The sequence below is a fragment of the Octopus sinensis genome, linkage group LG3 (genome assembly GCF_006345805.1).
Source record: "Octopus sinensis linkage group LG3, ASM634580v1, whole genome shotgun sequence".
Lineage (NCBI taxonomy): Eukaryota > Metazoa > Mollusca > Cephalopoda > Octopoda > Octopodidae > Octopus > Octopus sinensis.
Window position 1 is genome coordinate 63,052,491 of NC_042999.1, and position 21,726 is coordinate 63,074,216.

Below are 21,726 nucleotides of genomic sequence, written 5' to 3' on the forward strand. Positions count from 1 at the left end.
ACCATGGATTTATACATGCACACACACACACGTATATAAAAACTCTAAACAGAACATACAAGCGTGACAACTAAAGCTTACAATTCAGGCAAGCTAGATGAATTAATACTCATTGTGTATTTTGTGATTTTTCTAAATAGTAGATTGTGAATTTTGTGCAGCTCATTATGATCTACTGAAATTTAAAATTTAGTCAAAAGGTTATTGTTAAAATGCATCCACAATATCAAAATTTGGTGACTCTCAAAAAATAGAAACACTTCTGAAATACACTCGACTTCAGATAGAATGGATACGAATATAACAGACAAAATTGTCTGGTCTGGATTTTCGTAATGTAAATTTCATATAGATTTTGGCTCCTATAACAGACCAGGTGCTCATTATTTGGTTCAGACAAGATTACTCCAAACTGGATTTACATATTGATGGGGAAATATTGATACAGAAAGCAGCATATTTGCAAAGGAATTCAGCCATAAAACCATGCCAAATACTGCAGGGATTGAAAGGTGGAAGAAACACTGGAATGTAGGATCCTGAAGTCAGGTGAATCCGGAGGTGTGGACCTGGATGTGGTTAAGGAGTGGAGAGAAGTTGTGATGAATGACATTCTGACATGCTATCAAGAACATGACATGTTCAATTGTGACGAAACTGGTCTATATTGGCAAATGTTACCAGAGAGAAGCCGCGGGTTTTGAAGGTGGCGAGCTGGCAGAAACGTTAGCATGTCGGGTGAAATGCTTAGCGGTATTTCGTCTGCTGTTACGTTCTGAGTTCAAATTCTGCTGAGATTGACTTTGCCTTTCATCCTTTCGGTTCAATAAATAAAGTACCAGTTATGCACTGGGGTTGATGTAATTGACTTAATCCCTTTGTCTGTTCCCTTGTGGGCAATAAAGTAATAAGAAGCCGCGGGTTTATTGGTGAAGAAAATAAAGTGAACTAATGAAATTGTCACAGAATTGAGAAGCTCCACAGTCGACACATTCTTTCTTTTATTTATTTGTTATTTGACTGCAGCCATGCTGGAGCACCACCTTTAGTTGAGCAAATCAACCCCAGGACTTATTCTTTGTAAGCTTAGTACTTATCCTATCGGTCTTTCTTGCTGAACCGCTATGTGATGGGGATGTAAACACACCAGCATCGGTTGTCAAGTGATGTTGGGGGGACAGACACACAAACATATATATATATATATATATATATATATACATATACAACGGGCTTCTTTCAGTTTCTGTTTACCAAATCCACTCACAAGGCTATAGTAGAAGACACTTGCCCAAGGTGCCACACAGTGGGACTGAATCCAGAACCATCTGGTTGATAAGCAAGCTACTTACCACACAGCCACTCCTGCCTGTGTTGATATAGACGACAAAGCTGGTGATGATGATGGGAATAAAGAAGGTGGTGAATTCAGTACACCTCTCACAAGTGGTGATGCATATTCTACCTTGAATATTTTGTGATCGTTTGTACTCTCAGTAGAATGGCCAGAGGCGGAAGACATTTTCGATTGTACAGTGAAAATAGAGAAACTGATTCACAAGAATACACATACAATTCTGAAACAAAAGAAAATGACCAACTTTTTTGAACCGAAACCAAAATAAATGTACCATAAATCCTCGAGTATAATCCGCATTTTCCTGCCAAAATCCTTAGTGCATACTATATACGAGGTTAAAAATGAAAATTATTTTCTAAGCAATGTCCGAATCTATTTGCTGTCCGGCAATGTTTATTCAGACGCATTTTGTGATGTTGGGTGTGAAAATACCTTAAGCTAAGCTTGAAAGCAATGAAGTCATAAAAGAATCATCCATAACTTGCAGTAAGCAACATTTATTAAACGTTATTAGTTATTTCTTTATTTTCTGCAAACAAAATGCACAAAAAAACTACAAGTTTGCATTATGTTATATATACAATAATAATAAAGGACATTACCATATACATTTTTACAAACCAAGGACGTTATATAGACCTCTTTGATTCAAGTTAGAGAAGGGGTGCGTATTATATACAAGGTTTAGGTTTTTCAGAGTAACAGCCCCCTAAAAATCCCCTGTGTATTATACTCAAGGATTTACGGTATTTGTATGTGAAAATGAACATCTTTGTATGTACCTAATCTCAAATCTGTCGATTTTATAACAGTAGATTAGCAACAGTACAGTAATTCAATGTGTTGATTCTTATTTAGTACTCATGGATCCTGAGATTGTGACATGATACCTTATCCTGATGAATCTCATTGTGTACAGTATACTTCATAGAATGGTGTGCAGTACAAATGGGTTTCACTTCGTTTTTGGTTATAATGGTTAAGTGGATATGATGGACAAATTTTCCTGAGGTGTCCATTATATCCAAAGTCTACTGTAATGCTTTTCTTGAACCTTCTACAAAGAATTCAAACTAGAAATGTGAAGAACCTCATTGACTCTCAGTGAAACCAAAGTTATGCTTTTATGTTTTTGAAACTACGCCTTAACCCTTTCATTACCGTATTTATTTTGAGATGCTCAGTGTTTTTTTTTCAATTACTTTAAATATAACAAAGAATTTAGTAAAATAACCTAGTTATCATTCAGCTAGTGTTAGGAACATAAATTGTGACTAAAGTTTGGTGGAAGATTTTAATTCAAAACTTATGAAAATAAGACATCTGTACTCAGAGCCAGAGCTGGGTTGGTAATGTTTTTAAGGTTTTTCAAATTTTTCACATCTTTGTTGGAAGCAGTGAAAATGAATAGAAATTCATCTTCTCTTTGCAGCAACAATAATGATCTTTATCATTTTATCCTAAATTAAGATACTTTGCACTGCTAAAGCAACCAAAGTTTGTAGTGGCAGGAGCCAGTTAGTTGTGCATTGATATTGTTGTTGGGTTAGATAGAGTTTATTGAGGCAAACTTTGTTTGGCCAGATGCCTTTCTTGTCACCAACCATTACCGTTTTCCAAGCAAGGTAATATTTCCCTATGTCCAGACATATTTTCACAGAACATTGGAAATAATCGACATTGCTTGTATGTCAGTGACACTCACACATATATGTACATGCACACACACACACACACACGTAGCTGACCTAGAGCTATAGTAGAAGACACTTGTCCAATGTGCCACACAGTGGTACTGAACCTGGAACCATGTGAATGGGAAGCAAACTTCTTACCACACAGCCACAACTGCACATATGTTGCAGTTATTTTCATATGCACTAAGTATCTGCATCTATTTTACTACAGTTTTTTTGTATTTCTTGCTGCTGCTGCTCAACAACAACAACAGCAGCAGCAACAGCAACAAAAAAAAACATCTGTTTTCCATGCTGCATGGGTTGGATTGTTTGTTAAGAGCTGACAAACCAGAAGGCTTCACTGTCTGTTTTGGCATGGCTTTTATGGCTAGCTGCCCTTCCTAATACCAAGCACCTTACAGAATACTAACCAGTGATTCCGTAATCCTTAGTAACTGAGCCAGCAATCTATCAGACATAATCTGTCTCAGTGATCGATGCTTTTAAGAATAATCTAAATTATTTTCTTTGTAAAAGGCTTATCAATTAATACATGGAATGAAACTAGCATAGAATTAAAGAAAGCAAAATATCAAAATAGAATGAAATTTGGAAACTAAAAAGTAAAAAACTCAAAAACAAATGAACAAAAAGACAATAGTTTTTGTTTTATTCTTTGAAATTCTTATATTATTGTTTTTTTTTCAATATTTTTATTTTCCTGTTCCCTTTAGTTTCAAACATCAAGAGATTCACTCCACAGGATTCTGTGGGGGCGCTTAGGTATGTGATTATATTTTATTCATAGGCAGCTACACACCACATGTACACATTACATGCAAACAAATTCACAGACCTTTAATGCCAATTTACAAGGAGCTTGTTTAGTGAATTACTAATTTGAGAGACAGAAGAAAGTTGCATAGTTTCAATTTGTGGATAGAGGGAGAGCAGTGTTATTTTCACAGAGCATTCCTCTCACATGCATACATACAGACAATCACACAGACATGGTGACAAACATTTTTGAAAATATACAAAAGGACTTGACAGACAGAGATTGAGTCCAATGGAGCGTGTGGAAAATATAGGGAAAAAGAAAAGGAAAAGTAGTTTAGCAAAAAACACAAGAAAGAGATTTAGTTGATGGGGGAAGAGCTGGAAACAATCAGCAAGAGGAGGAGAATAAAATGGATAGAGAGAAAGAAACAAGGGGAGGGAAGAAGAAATAGGAGTGGAGAAGTAAAATGGAAGAAAAAAAAAGCTTAAAAGATGTTGAGAATGAAAGGAAATAGAAGGAGCAGAGAAATTATAAATATCAAACTGACCAGCTATCTAAAAATTATTTTTTAGGATATTTGTAATGTAAGTTGGTAGAGGGTTTGTTAATGATTTAATTATGCAGCATACTTAAAATGTCAATTAAAACCACCATTTCAACAGGGAGGGGCAATTAATAATTTTTCAATGAGAAACACCTTTGAGATAAATTGATGGGTGTCAGTCTATTCTCAGAAGTGCTCTTGGTTCGAGCTCTGTCAATGGACAAATCTTACAACAGAGGCAGGAGGAGTCCGTTTATCTATGGCTTGAAATGCTGAGTTTGAATCTTCTAGAGATGACCTATCTCTCTACCCCTTCAAGCAGACTTGTCTTGTGTGAAGATGAAAAACTTTAACACAAGGTACAGTTTATCCACCCATCCAGTCATCTCTTGGATGACACATCAGAAACAAATACCACTTTGCACATGTGTCTCTCAAAGATGCCAAATGACAAAAGATGTCATTTTGAACATGTGCTCCTTTAGATGTCGTCTACAATTGTGTGTTTGTGTGTATGCATGTCTGTGTGTGTGTGGAGAGAGAGAGAGAGAGAGAGAGAGAGAGAGAGAGAAAGGGACAAAGAAAGAGAGTGAGAAAGAGAAAGGGAATCAGAAGTGACATTTTTTTTTTCACTCAAGTAAACCACTCACAAAAACACAAAAATGTTTCCTTCCATAACTTCATTCATATATTCAAGTACTGAATGTATTTCAAGAGCAAAAGAGAGAAACTGAGAAGGAAGGAGAGAGGGAGACATATATGAGAGAAAGAGAGATCGCTTGCATAGATATATATATATATACAATATTGCTACATTTCTGTAGTTGGTAAATGTATTTGTGTGTGTGTGTGTCTGTGTGTATATATATATATATACATGCACACATATACATGCACACACACAATTTCACACATAAAAATTGTTCTTTATAATAGTCAACAATGCATTTCAGTTCACAAGCAGATGGATGGACGTACAGGCAGCAACTCAACTCGAGACTATGTTGAGACAAGAGGTGTCTGCTGCTGCTGCTGCGCTGCTGTCTGCGTTTGTTGCTGTGATGACGGCTGTGATTGCAGCTGCAAGGGTGAAGACGACCGTGATGAGTTACAGTGGTTCTCCTGCTCAGCTTTGATTCGATGCCAGGTGTCTCCGAGTGCTTTTGCAAAATGGTCGTCCACTGATTCGATTAATACGTCAGTCTTAGACTTCAAATTCGTCCACGTGCTATTCCCTAGTGATCTTGCAAAGTGGTCGTCGACAGATGCTGTGAAAGTAAAAGGAAAGAAAAAAACGTTTAAGAAACATGGTTAATAGCAGAGTTCTTGTGTAATAAAATAAAGTATGCTTAATTACTCCCTGACTTTATTTACAGGTGTTACAGTCAACTCTCGCTACTATGCCACCCTGCGGGACTGAGCCAAAGTGGCATAGTACCGAGGGTCTGTTATCTAAACACTACATAACCAAAAATTTACTGAACATACGAATAAAAATTCATAGGGTAGGAAGTAAGGCCAATAAGAAGTTCAATGCAATGGTGAAAAGAAGACATCCAAGTTTATTAAGTTCAGATTGCTTTTGTTAATCCCGAAGCTCTCAAAAATTGTCGGCTGACGCATCTTCTTTCGGCGGATTTCATTCATTTCGTTGTCTAGCCTATCACACGCCTGCATGACGCTGGCTTTTCCGCTGCTCTGCTGCTGCATAAACTTTCGGATAGTGCTCCATGCTCTCTGGGCATCTGCAAACGAAACGTATTCCTCTTCCACAATTACCTCGTCGTCTTCACTTTCCACCAGCTCTTCGTTATGCATTACCTCCTTTGCTATTTCTTCTAGAGTGAAACATGTCGGACAATACAAGGGGCGGTAACTTGTATCAGATATTACTAAAGATACGAGGGGCCCGACAGTAACATTTTTTGCAGCATCGATAATCTCCTTCTTTTCCTTCAGCGTAAACTCAGTCCGCTTGCGTTTCTGAGCTGACATTGTGTGCTACTTTCTGAACTTTTCCACAAGATTACAAATATGAAATGTACAAAATGTAGGAGTACAAAATTTCGAAAAGTTGCGTGCGCTTCAGTTTACAAGTGGCATAGTAAAAATTTTTTGTTTATTATTTGGCCGGGACCATGCAAAACTGGCATAGTAGCGAGAGTTGACTGTATTGCATGTAAATAACACACCTTATGTGGTCAAGCTAAAAAGGAAGAATCTGTATCAGACATGGGCAATTTATTTTGATGCAGGTCACATGAGACATGACCCCTCATTAAGTGGGCCAGTCGAACTTCTAAAAAAAAAAAAAGAATCAAAAGGAAATTTTTTTTGTCCGGCATGCCATTCAGAAGATCCCGTGGGCTGTAGGTTGCCCATGACTGATCTATATTGTTGTTTAATTGCTAGAAATAGCAGCAAAATCTCCTACAAGCCATGCCTTCCCTTCTTGCAAAACAGAAGGGTACACTGAATAATACAAAAGTAGACACTTCTAAAATGACGGAATGATCATGGCCAATGAAGAGCTAAATAAAACAATAAGAACCTCATATTAGACATTCCCTGAATCTATGAAGAGATTTTCAGAGTATCCTTAAAAGGGCTTCTGTCAAGCCAGTGTGACAGAGTAGGCTCATCAAACCAGTATGATCTCAAGCCATTCTCTGGTGGAGAGAATATGCTGAGGCCATTGTCCTGCAGTGGACAGGAACATAGGTAATACACTCCAATCCTTAAAAGGGAACACGACACCTGTGTTACTTTCAATTGCATTTGGACTCAAATCAAATGCATATATTAAGGAATTAGCTTTGTTCCTGACACTTTAGCTCATGGTAGACACATAGCTAAACCCCTTAAAATTGCTAAGAATGATAGTCCTTACTGTATTTGATTATCTCTCATGCTGAAGCACCATGTTAGCATAGGTCAGACTAAGTTTACTGAGGTAGATTTTCTATGGTTGGAGGCCCTTCCTGTCACCAACCCACACCTGTTTCCAAGCAGGTAATATTTCCCCATGTCCAGACATGTTTTTGCAGAACACTGAAAATGAATGACAATCATGTGATGTCAAGACAAGGAGACACAAACACTCACTCTTAGGAAATGTGGAGGCATGTGGCTTAGTGATTCGGGCATTGGACTCATGATCGTAAAATTGTGGTTTTGATTTCCGGACAGGGAGACGCATTGTGTTCTTGAGCAAAACACTTCATTTCACATCGCTCCAGTCCACTCAGCTGGCAAAAGTGAGTAATCCTGCGATGGACTGGAGCCCCATCCAGGTGGGGAATATATACACCATGAAACCAGGAAACTGGCCATTGTAAGTCAATATGACTTGAGAAGGTGACTTTATCTTTACCATACTCTTAGGAAACAAAATATTTTTGCAACTTCCATCTTTGAGTCAAATTACAATACTCATTTCAGCTTATCACTAAGGTTAATCCCTTAATGGTATCCTATGATTTCTTGGAGGTTACATTTAGGAATAGAGTAGTCCTAACAGTATGGTTACAAATTACCTCGTCAACAGATAATAGTATATCATACCATGTCACTGCCAACCCCTCCGACTAACCCCTTAATTTCCAATGGTTCAGTCCAATTAGGTGCAAACAAGTATTGTACAGCATGAACAATCAGTCACTGCAAAATAAATTTACAAGTGCTACATGAGTTGGCAGTACTCTGTTGAAATAGGTGACCAGGAGGAATTTTGGATTTCTATGAAGAATTGCAACAACTTTTTATCTAAATGAAATAATAGCATAAAAATAGAGTCAGTGAATTTTGAATAAATCTTTAACTACCAGAAATGCTAAAACTTTTAAACTTGGAATGATAAAAATAAAAAGAAAAGTCAGTTTCATTTTAAATTCAATGTGAAAGTCTGTTGACTCTCACAAATATTGAATCAGCAAAATTTAGAGAGCAAGATGTAATTCAACATTGTCGCTTTATTTCAATTAACAATTTTGAAATTTTTCTCCGTGCACTCTTGCTAAAAGATAGAATTTCAGCACATTCTAAAGAATTTTCATAAGGAAATAAGAGATTAAATTTGGAAAAGGTAATTAATAATAAGAAAACAATTAAAAATAATGCCAAAATAACAATTCTGAAAAACTAAAATAAAAGGTCCAAATTTGTGTGGTCAATTAACACTAGCTGTAAAAGATCTACATGCATGTCATATATGTTTGATTCACTTAAGTTACATCTAATTTTGGAAATGGTGAGAAACCTTCAAAATGGATATGTAATGCACTTCATGTTTTACTTCTCACTTGCATTTTAGCCCTAAGTCAGCTCTGATTGAGCAGACTTAATAATCAATTCCATTTGTTTTTAGGTATAGTATTTCTAAAAAAACATTATCCAATATGTCATCACTATTTTTAAGGCAGTAGGGTGTGATTTAAGGAAGATTAGGCTGACATTTCTAGCAGATTGAGTGCTCACTCATTGCTTTACTGGCAGTGATAGTGATACTAATGGCTTGTCCCTTCTTAGCTGCTCCAAGTACAAAGACTATCACTGAAATAGGGGCTTAGTGGTCATCTGCATGTTAGCCAGAAGAGTTTAAAAGTAACTAGGGCAACAGGGGAAACTTAGTTTCCAATGTCTTCATTGGAACCATACTAAGATAAATATGAAAGACCTAGAGGTGCATGTTTGGACTTTACATCTATTTTTCTTTGAGGGACAGAATTGATAGAATACATCACATCACCATTCATCTTAATCTTTTGGCTATTCAGTTTTGAAGCCCAGTATTCCAAACTCTGAATATACCCCACTTCTTCCAAAGACTTGCTAAGTCATAAGTACCTTCCACTATCAGTACACACCACCTTATTAACCTGGCTCTTTTTGTTCATTCACATCACACATTTCCTACATGCATCATTTGGTGCAGTTAATACTCAGCTGCTCTCTCAGCACACAAGCACTGTCTTTCAATTCAAATTAACTTTACACTTCCATCAGTTGAGTACGACCAGCTAGATCAGTGGATCTCAACAAGGGTCCACATTATTTCTTGGGGGTTCATATAAAATTTTGCTATTAAAATTCATCTGCAATAAAATGATTATACACAAAAATTTATAGTAATTTTTAATACAATTCCTAATAATATTTAAACAATTGCAGCATGGAAGGTGTTTATAAGCCATTTAAGAAACACACAAAAACCGTTGGATTCACTTCATCAGTTAAATTTAATTTGCCAAAATATTTTCGTTGCTTTGAGACTGCGACTTGTTCACTGACAAAATTCCGTGCTGCATGACGTAATTTTGTCAGTGAACAGGTCGCGGTCTCAAAGCGACGAAAATATTTTGGCAAATTAAATTTAACTGTTGAAGTGAATCCAACGGTTTTTGTGTGTTTCTTAAATGGCTTATAAACACCTTCCACGCTGCAATTGTTTTCGTTCCAGCACACGATCTCAGATCAGGTCACTTGCTATGCATGTACATCTCCGTAATAATAATATTTAATTATAAAAAAAATATGATGGGACTTTTTAAAAATGAAATGGCTTGGAGGGGGTGTAATAGAATAAAATGGGAATCAAAGGGGTCCATAGGCAAAGAGTGGTTGAGATCCAGTGAGCTAGATCATACTCATTTCCTTTCAGCAAACAGTCGGACCATTTGCCTTTAATGCCTATATAACACAATAATGCAGTAAGAATACTGAAAGAAAAACAAAGTATTCTTTTGATATCTCAGCCAAAACATGAAAAAAAAAAAGATTGAAATTCTAATTGAAACTTACGGCTGTTTTCTTGTGTTGTCAATAGGACAAGCCGCTCACTACAGGTTCCAACAGGTTCGTTATCACTGCTGTTCACTGAAACAAAGTCATGCAACAATATTATATAGATATCAGAAAGCACCAATGGCAGTGGAGAGTTTGTGAATACATGAGGAAGTAAGAGCAAAACTACTAATTGTACATCGTTGAAAAACAGTAATACATAAGCATATTGGTTGTGATGCTAACTTGACAAACTGCAGACAATATGGTCAGGAGTTCAAATCTTACTATCAGAGCCACTGGGGGAGACACATAAACACAAAAATCTTGATGTTAGAGTTTGTGGAATAAATATACATCAGGTTCCACTCCTACTTCATGGTTGAGTTGTCAGAAGGATAGCTAACCATTAAAAAAATGCTCCAACACAAAACATTATGCTAAAGTTGTCACAGCAAGCAGGGCTGTGTAGTTATGAAGTTCACTTTGCAACCGTGTGCTTTCAGGTCCAGTTCCACTGCGTGCCACTTTAGCCAAGTATCTTCTACAATAGCCCCAGATTGCCCAATACCTTGAGAGTGAATTTGGTAGGCAGAAGCTGTGTGTGTGTGTGTATACATATACACATGTGCCAGTGGAACATTAAAAGCACATCCGAGTGTGATTGTTGCCAGGGCCACGGATTGGCTCCCGTGCAGGTGGCACATGAAAAGCACCATTCGAGCGTGATCGTTGCAAGAGTTGCCTTACTGCTGGTGGCACGTGAAAAACGACATTCAAGCATGGTCATTGCCAGTGCCACCAGACCGGCTCCCGTGCAGGTAGCATGTAAAAAAACACCTTTTGAGCATGGTTGTTGTCAGTATCACCTGACTGACCCTCATGTTGGTGGCATGTAAAAGCACCTACTACACTTCGGAGTGGTTGGTGTTAAGAAGGGCATACAGCTGTAGAAACTTTGTCAGATCAGATGAGCCTGGTGCAGCCTCTGGCTCACCAGTCCTCAGTCAAACCATCCAACCCATGCCAGCATGGAAAGCGGATATTAAATGATGAGGATGATGATGATAATGACATGCATGTAATGTGTCTTTGTTTCCTGCCACTGCTTGACAACCAGTGTTGCTTTATTTACATCCCTGTAACTTAGCAGTTCAAATGGGGCCAAGAGAATAAGTACCAAGCTTAAAAATAAGTTCTGGGATTGATTTGTACAACTAAACCCATCAAGGTGGTGCCCCGGCTTCAGTCAACTGATTGAAACAAATATACGACTGAAGCTGGACAAATGGATGCGTGATGGAGAAGTGGAAGGACAGGGATGAGGAGGGGAGTAACCAATGAAATATTTATGATACAATAAACCAAGATGCAGCACAAAGTTTTGTCAGTGAACAGGTCGCGGTCTCAAAGAGACGAAAATATTTTGACAAATTAGATTTAAATGTTGAACGGAATCTAACGGTTTTTGTGCGTTTCTTAAATGGCTTATAAACACCTTCCACGCTGCAAACTTTTGAATACATTAGTATAAATATGTTTAATGCAGTGAGTATTAAAATATTATAACCTCTTCAGTGAAAGAATGACTTTATTATACTTAAATAACGATGAGAGAATCACAAAGTAAATAAACTATTGAGGTTAATTACTCGGAGATGGTATACAGAGAAGTCTGAGTAGTTAAGAAGCTCACTTTGCAAATGTGAGGTTCTGGGTTCCATCTCACTGCATGGCAGCTTGGGCACATGTCTTACCCATAGCCTCAGGTATTTGTAAGTAGAATCAAGTACACAGAAACTGTAAGGAAGCTTGTTAGATGGAATATACCTATAATACAAAGGGCCAGCCTTGTTATACTGTGCTGCTGAAAATTACATTAACGGGACATATGTCTGTGGAATACCCAGCCACTTGGCATGCAAATTCAATGGGCAAGTTTATGAAGTTGATCAAACAACTGTATGTTTATATGTCGAAATAACTAAGAACGTCCATTATATACACACACACACACATATATATATATATATATATATGCATATACATACATACATATATATATGCATATGCATACATACATATATATATGCATATGCATACATACATATATATATATATATATATGCATATGCATACATACATATATATATATGCATACATACATATATATATATGCATACATACATATATATATATACATATGCATACATACATATATATATATACATATGCATACATATATATATATATACATATGCATACATACATATATATATATACATATGCATACATATATATATATATACATATGCATACATACATATATATATATACATATGCATACATACATATATATATATACATATGCATACATACATATATATATATCCATATACATACATACATATATATATATATCCGTATACATACATACATATATATATATATTTCTTGTTATGCTAAGAAGCACTGCATATATGACAATTTTCAACTCAAGTCAAATATAACAAACTACTCCAAATCCTTGTTAGAGTATCTGCATACATGGAGTCTGGACCGGCTAGTTTGTATTACTATCAAGTCACATAAGTTACAATAATGAAGCCAAACCAAATAATAATACTTTGAAATCATTTAAAAATCTAAGTTTCAAGTATATATATATATATATATCTTTTCATTTAGAGATAGTAGGTGAGATGAAGGAGCCTACTATCTCTAAATGAAAATATATATTTCTTAATTGAGAATAATTTGAACCCCTGTTATGCCGGAATTTTTATTCCCTAACAAATAAAATTAAATAAAATATCATCATCGTTTAATGTCCGCTTTCCATATATATATACACAGACACACACACACACACACACACACACACATATATATAATTAAGATTCAGTTGAATTCGGTACTTAAATTGAGGCACCTTGTTAGGTCAGTATAATCTGCACACCCAAACAATATTAATTGAATATTGAATATCAGAACTCTGTGCAGGAGTGTTTGCACCTGATATTCCTGTCGTGTATGCAGACAACACAACCTAGCTGAATGAAGATATCCGCTCTTGGCAGATCAGACATGTACTTTATATAAAGGTATTTTCTGTAGTATTTCTGAAGTGAAAATTCCAAGGTAGGTGAAAAAAATATAAATAAATGTGTAATGAAGATGTACAGGTGTCAATTCATTAAGGCCTTTTCAAGCGACCCCTTTAATTGATTAATGGAAACATTACATCATTTGAAGGAAACTGTTCTTGTCAGATGACCACATAGACTTCTGTTGTCATATCTCTGGCAGAATGAGTATATAATAATAATGTTTTTATAGTAGATTTGACAAGGTATGCATTACTTTCTAAACTCATTCTGCCAGAGATATAGCAGAAACAATGTAAATATTTTGAGCTCCATATCAAATTTGATGACTGGCGTCCGTGCTAGCGGGGTGCGAAGAGCACCATACGAGTGTGACCATTGACAGAGCGACTAACCGGCTTCCGTGCCAGTGGCACTTAAAAGACACCATTCGAGCATGATCATTACCAGCATTGCCATACTGGCACCTGTGCAGGTGGCATGTGTAAAAGATTCAAGCGAGGTCATTGCCAGTACCGCCTGACTGACCTGTGCCGGTGGCACGTAAAAGCACCCACTACACTCTCGGAGTGGTTGGCATTAGGAAGGGCATCCAGCTGTAGAAACTCTGCCAGATCAAGATTGAAGCCTGGTGCAGCCATCTGGTTCACCAGCCCTCAGTCATTCGTCCAATGACGAAACGACGATGATGTTAAAGCAGTTGTGGTATCCTTTAAATTTGAACTCGAAGCCATGTAGTTGGGAAGCAAACTTTTTAACCACACAACCATGCTTACACCCTTATATATATCTATAAATGTATACATACATGCACAACATTACAAATATTACTGAAGTTGAGAGGAGCAAGGGCTTACCTGATGCCACAGAATCCGTAATCTTAGTTCTAGTCATGGGAACAGGAGATTGGCGATTTAATTTCTTATAGTCCTTTCCTAAGGACCGACGAAAATGCTCCTCTGGATCACACATACCTGTAAAATGGTAACAAATACATTTCAGATTTTCTGTAGTTGTAGGATTTTAAACAGATTAGGCATTCACTAATAGAATGGTTAATCTGTTCTGTTGAAAAATTTGAAGAACTCAGACACCCAGTATATTTCAGATATTGAAAGCTTGGTAAGCTTCATGCTTTGACGACATCATTACTCTTTTACTTGTTTCAGTCATTTGACTGTGGCCATGCTGGAGCACTGCCTTTAGTCAAGCAAACTGACCCTGGGACTTATTCTTTGTAAGCCTAGTACTTATTCTATCGGGCTCTTTCGCCGAACCGCTAAGTTACGGGGACGTAACACACCAGCATCGGTTGTCAAGAGATGTTGGGGCGGACAAACACAGACACACAAACGTATACTCACACATATATACAACGAGCTTCTTTCAGTTTCCACTCACAAGGCTGTGGTTGGCCTGAGGCTATAGAAGACACTTGCCCAAGGTGCCACGCAGTGGGACTGAACCCGGAACCATGTGGTTGGTAAGCAACCTACTTACCACATAGCCACTCCTATGCCTATAATTCATTGGTCAACTGAATAGTAAAACCTAATTCAGTTTTCATAAATAGATTACCTGTCCATTTTGATGTTTGTTTTCAGTATTTTAGTTAACCTTTGTTTCATACATTCTGAGTAATACAAAGCTTTCATTTATTAAGTTCCAAGTTACTCTGGTAGTTGAAAAAATTGAGAATGTGTATCATATATGATGCATGGCTGCCAGGGAAACATGTTCTGTGTATCACATGTGATGTACAGGACAAGCAAAAGATTATGATAATTCAATTCTATATATATTTCTTTACTACCCACAAGGGGCTAAACACAGAGGGGACAAACAAGGACAGATAAATGGATTAAGTCAATTACATCGACCCCAGTGCGTAACTGGTACTTAATTTATCGACCCCGAAAGGATGAAAGGCAAAGTCGACCTCGGTGGAATTTGAACCCAGAACGTAACGGCAGACGAAATACAGCTATGCATTTCGCCTGGCTAACGTTTCTGCCAGCTCGCTGCCCTATGATAATTCAATTCTATATAGTTGAGTGTCTAGAGCAGAGAAAGCGTAGGATTGTGACGGCCCTTTCTTCCTGACTCACTGAGAACCTGACAATCTTTCTAGTGCTGGTAGCACGAGAAAATGCACCCATTTCATACTATAAAGCAATTGGTAATAACAAGGGAATTCAGCTATAGAAACCAAACCAAGATGACATTTACAAGTACAGCCCTATATTCAAAGAAGTCATAAACTTCAAAGGAAGGTCTCATATAAGATTTCAATAATTACAGAAATACATGGATTTTCTTTTCTCTAAAGTGAAGGAGCTGAATTACTGATTTAAACTGATTTAAACCAAGCTGTATACCAAAGGAGTGTGTAGACTGCAGCAGGCAGTCTATCTCTAAAACAGATTACTCTTCTAGTTTCAAAGGCAAACTAGTCTGCTGCTGGAGAGATACTACATTGCAAAAATGTCTTTCTTGAAGTAATATGCAAACTTCTAATTTGACAACAACCAGCCAGTCCATCTATGCAAACATGTAAAAATGCAAAACAGTCAGGGGAAAATATTCGGTCTTATTTTCAACTATGCTTGTAGCAGGCAATGTGCTGCTATGCATTTTACATTTTAGGTAATACTTCTTAAGCCTGGTTAATTCTAGATCCACATTCATTTCTCTTAAAATAATAAATAAAATAAGATAAAATAACAAAAAAATTCAGGTGTGAAGTGTAAAGACAAAACAGGAAAACAACGAGGAAGTCGATGAGCAAGTCTTCAGCATGATATATAATTAGTGTAGCAAGGGTTAAAACAACATCTGACAAATTTTAACGAAGGTCTTTTGGATGCTGTTGGTAAGGTAGGTGGCAGTAAAGAAAGAAAGAAAGAAGGAAAGAAATTCCTGTAGTTTACAGTTTCTCAATACAAATTCTCAGGATAACCATTTCAGAGCGGTACTAAATACCAGTGAACATACATGGCATTCTTGATATAATGAGCTAAAGTATTCAGTTACATTTTATATGGAAATATGCTTGCTTCAGAGAAGGAGAAAAACGGCAAAAACAACAAGATACCCTAAATGAAGAATTTATGCTATAGCGATTGATGCTGAAAACACAGATTTTTTTTTGTCAGCTTACAGAAGTTAAGGCATTGCTAAGACAAGCAAGCACAGTTCTTAGATGAGTGACAATTTGAGCAATCCATCTAAAAACTAGTTAACCATAACAATTATATTACTCCAGACCGCCTCAGTTTGTCATTGACACCACCACTACCATCACCACCACCACCTAAACTTCAGCTCCAAATATCACCAAACACACTGCTTCAAATACACCCCTACATTCAGTTATGAACATGACTGACACTACATCTTTAAATACCAAAACTAATACTGAATAGTATTCCAGTTAACTTACAATTAGTCTCACCATTTCTACATGGTGTGGTTTTCTTTCACATTCATAACCACAACATTCTTCTCACATTTTACTAGTTTATGGAAGTACTAACTCATAAAATCTTGGATAATAATTTCTGATGAGAGAGAGAGAAAAAAAAAACTGAAAAAAACCGACAGATATAACAATTTCAACACAAATAAGTACAGGCGTGACGGTGTAGTTAGGAAATTTGCTTCCCAGCTATGACGCCTTGGGTTCAATCCAACTGTACTGCATCTTAGGCAAGTATCTTCTACAATAGCCTTGTAAGTGGATTTGCTACATGGAAACTGAAAGAATCCTGTTGTGTGAGTGTGTATGTATTAGAAAATGGAGAATAGGTAAGGGGTGTGTGAATATAATGAATGAAGAACAAATATGAGTTGTGGAAAAGTGGGAGAGAGTAGGGGATGACTGACAGCGCAGAAAAGAGGGTAGGGAGAGAGAGGCAGGTATAGTGTACGGGAGGGTGAGAAATGTATGATAATGGAGAAGGAGAGATAATTTAGTGGCTCAGAGAGGGGTCTTGATTTATGTAAAATGTGGGTGGAGAGAACTGTATTAAGGGTGAAGGAAGGATATCAAGTGAAATGTTGTGGGTGGCAAGCAAATATTTAAATGTTCTTGGTGCAGGGAACCATCTGGCAGCATCTAAAGTTATAAAATAAATAATGCTGACCACTGGGAATAGTAAAAGTTTGGTAACCTAGTGCTAGAACAAAGCCGATGTTGAATTAAAGGAGCCACTAAGTGGTTGATTGATTTATAGATGTAGCAGTCAAATCCTTCTCAAATCACACTCTAGCATCTTCAATAAAACAGCCTGCTAATCATGCTTGGAATAGCTTTGATCATAGGTTTACTTGCGCCAGGTTAACCTGATGATGTTTGAAAGGGGAACAGATGAAGGTTGCTACTTATAGAAACAAATAGGTGCTTTTCTGTTTGTGTACTAAAAACAAACAACATTCATCGTCATCATTATTTTATCATCTACTATTCTATGTTAGCATGGATCAAATAGAATTTGTTGAGATGGATTTTTTGCAGCCACATGCCCTTCCTGTCACCAACCCTCATCTATTTCCAAGTAATTTAATATTTCCTCATAAGCAGACATGTTTTTTTAGGGAAGATTGGAAACTGCTTGCATGATGTTGACACTCACAACTATCATGTTATGTCAAGGCAAAGTGACAGTAACACATACATAATATAACTCACAAAGCTTTGGTTACCCCAGTGCTATAGTTGAAGGTACATGCCTATGGTGCCACACAACAGGAGCGAACCCAGAACCATATGGTTGGGAAGTAAACTTCTGACCACATAGCCACTCCTACAGCAATATTAGATGTTTAAAAAGTGAGGTCCTGTACGGCAATCAAGATTTTCTGCAGCAATTTGACAGAAAAGAGCTGGGTATGGTTAATCTTATGTACAAGTGACTTAAGAATGTCATTGGACAACAAGCATATGTTTATAAAGTTAATCCAAACATGAAAACACAACAACGCGAGGACGTGCAACAAATATAGTATTATTGGACGCTCAGGAAGGAAGGGAAGAAGGAGGGTTTTACGTTTCGAGCGGAGCTCTTCGTCAGAAACATAGGAAAAGGAAAGATCAGGGAAGGGAAGACGGAGGAAAAAAAATCGCCAACGGTACACACACAGTCAGAAGAAGATACAGATGTAAACGCATGCAGAGAGATTGGGTGAAAAGTGTCTTGAGTTTATGATTTACAGTACTCATAAAATAAATCTTTAGTTAAATATATTCAATGAGAATTTTATATACTGAATTTACATTGAGTGCTCTATTGTATCAAAGTATTAATACTTTTAAGTATTTATGTATTTAATACGAGTAATTATATATATTTTATAATATATTATTATTTATACAGATTAATATTAGGAAATCAATACCAGAAAATTCTTCAGAGAAATATATACGCGTGAAAAATAATTGTATCAAAAATATAAATATATGTAAATAAGTATAAGTATAAATATATAATGTATTTGACAGTTTAAAAGTTTTGAATTAAGTTTTTAAAGCATCTTATGATCGTTTCGCAGAAGTGCTGTCCCTATAATGGAATCCTATATTGGAAAGTATTTATAGACAACTCTTCTGCTCTTCAGAGATATAAAATTTGAATTTTGTATAATTTATCGAATGGTAATTTAAAAAAAAATATGAAGTAATACTATAAAATGGTGTTTGTTTGAAATATAAATTAAAAATTAAGAATTACTGCTTTTGATTTTGGTAAGTACACTTTAGTGTGAGAGTCCTTAAATCCATATATACATTCTTGGTTAGTCTTCTGTAATAATCCATAATAGTTATGTGTAACATCCATTATATTGTCTTGTATTCCAAATATAGTTCATAGACTTAGATAATATAGAAATATTATACTCATAAAATAAGAAGAAATTGTATCACAGCTAGATCTCAAAGAGTCAAGAGACAGTTGGCAATGGCAGTAACCAATCTTTGAGAGGTGCCAAAAACTCTTGGACTCTTGAGTCACTATGTAACTTTTGCTGGTAGTTATAGGATGTTTCACAAGCAATCAGCTCTGAATGCACTGCTTCTTATAGCAGAAACAGCAGTAAACTAACGAAAGTGATTACACAACTCCTGTTCATTTAATTCAGTTCTATATTTAAAAGATAAGGAATTATTTACATTTGACGGATGTTTGTCCTCATCTTGTTTGTTGTTAACACAACGTTTCGGCTGATATACCCTTCAGCCTTCATCAGGTGTCTTGGGGAAATTTTGAACCTGGGTTCTTATTCCTAACGTATTTTTCGATATTATTATTATTATTTTTCAGGTCACTGCCTGGAACCAAACTCAGAATCTTAGGGTTTGTAGCCCACACTCTTAACCACTACACCCACGGGCATATGGCATAGTGGTTAAGAGTGCAGGCTACTAACCCCAAGATTTCAAGTTTGATTCCAGGCAATGAACTGAATAATAATAATAGCGACAACAACATTGAAAAATACCTTAGGAATGAGAACCCAGGTTCGAAATTTCCCTAAGACACCTGATGAAGGCTGGAGAGTATATCAGCCGAAATGTTGTGTTAACAACAAATAAGATGAGGATAAATATCCATCAAATGTAAATAATGTCCTGTTCATTTGTCATATATTAATTAATATTATGCTCTGTACCTGCCTAACATTTTACACCGAAGCATAGATATATTAAGTTTTAACAACTGGTTATTAGTTTCGCTATGCTTAAATGAAATCATAAAATATGTATATATGTAAATTACTGCAAATAAAAATACTTTTCATGTAGAATGTACACATGGGTACATACTTAAACACACACGATACATATCTACACATTTACAAATGATCACAGTAATAGAAGTTAATACATAAGTACAAAAGTTGTATGTGCAGGCAGAAACAACTATATATACGTTTGTGTGCGTAAGTGTGTTTACCTGGGCACTTGTGGAATGTTGCCAATTTCAACATGATTTATAGACTGAAGAGCTCTTATATAGACAAATGTCTATACTCTTGAATTTAAAACTGTTTTCTGCCGCAGCTCTTTAATTATGTTGTATAGTGTGTCATGATGGATAGCCATTTGTAACATGGAAAGTCTGTAAGCTTTTTGGCAAGCAGAGAAGTGGATGAAGAACTGGCAGACAAGAGCGGAAAGAAACAAGTGATGACACTAGATATATCTAGATTGAAATTATATTTCTTTGAAATGCAAGTTGTAGCTGGTTGAGTCAGTGAAGTGAAATTGGTTGAAATTTTGCTGCTTACCATATTTAGCAGTGAAGTGTCTATGACAACTATCAATAATTCAGTTCACCACTACCATCACCATCAATATTTTAATGTCCCCTTTTCCATGTTGAAATGGGTTTGATGGAATTTGCTGGGGCTGATTTTCTACAGTAGGCTGCCCTTGTTGTTGCCAACCTTCACCTGTTTCCAAGTGAGGTAATATTTCCCCCCAGTCAGACTGGAAACGATGGACACCAGTTGCATGATGGTAACACTCACAACTATCACACAATGCTAAGACAAAGAGACACACACACACAATGGGCTTCTTTCAGTTTCCATCTACCAGATCCACTCACAAGTCTTTGGTTGGCCTGAGGCTATAGCAGAAGATACTTGCCCAAGGTGCCACACAGTGGGACCAAACTAGGAGCTATGTTTTTGGGAAGCAAACTTCTCAACTATACAGACACACCTGTACCCTTAAAGAATAAATGTAACAAAACAGAATAAAAAAAAAAGGGATTTTAATATTTTGATGTTAGATGTTGTGAAGGCGCATAGCTCAGTGGTTAGAGCATCGAGCTTATGATCGTAAGGTCATGAGTTCGAATCCCGAACTGGGCTGCGTGTTGTGTTCTTGAGCAAGACACTTTATTTCACGTTGCTCCAGTTAACTCAGCTGTAGAAATGAGTTGCGATGTGACAGGTGCCAAGCTGTATTGGCCCCTTTGCCTTTCCCTTGGATAACACTGGTGGTGTGGAGAGGGAAGGCCAGTATTCATGGGCGACTGCTGGTCTTCCATAAACAACCTTGCCCTGACTTGTACCTGGGAGGGTAACTTTCTAGGTGCAATCCTACGGTCAGTCATGACCGAAGGGGCTCTCAGAAGATGTTGTATGCTTATATGTACAATACACTGCATGTAACAATAGCAAGTTGTGAAACTTTGACTCACCTGATGTAAGTTCTCGACGGCTTGGACTATGTGGCTGTACAAAGGTATTCATGTTCGTATATCTATTGGCGAAGGCACAAGTTATCACAGATGGACGCAACTGCTGCTGTTGGGTAGACAGTGCTGAGGAATTGGCAGGTGAAGGGATTGGAGAGGAGTTGTTGTTGTTGTTGTTGCTGTGGTGGTGGTGATGATAATGATGGCTGTTGGTGTTACTGTTGTTGTTGTTGTTATTGTTATTATTAATACTATTGCTACTACTAC

The 21,726-nt window shown here is 36.8% G+C and overlaps 1 protein-coding gene across 2 annotated transcripts in view; it reads right to left on the reverse strand.

Moving 5' to 3' along the window:
• Positions 1-3,682: 3,682 nt before the first annotated feature.
• Positions 3,683-21,726, reverse strand: part of LOC115209256 (putative uncharacterized protein DDB_G0277255) — a 261,041-nt gene continuing 242,997 nt past the window's right edge. For both annotated transcript variants that reach the window (XM_036501036.1, XM_029777550.2), the window contains exons 3-6: positions 21,463-21,726; positions 14,110-14,226; positions 10,164-10,238; positions 3,683-5,632 (exon numbers count right to left, since the gene is read on the reverse strand). The exon at positions 21,463-21,726 is cut by the window's right edge and continues 215 nt beyond it. In XM_036501036.1, coding sequence (XP_036356929.1) covers positions 5,364-5,632; positions 10,164-10,238; positions 14,110-14,226; positions 21,463-21,726 — 725 coding nt within the window. In that variant the 3' untranslated portion in view covers positions 3,683-5,363. The remainder of the gene's footprint in view (positions 5,633-10,163; positions 10,239-14,109; positions 14,227-21,462) is intronic.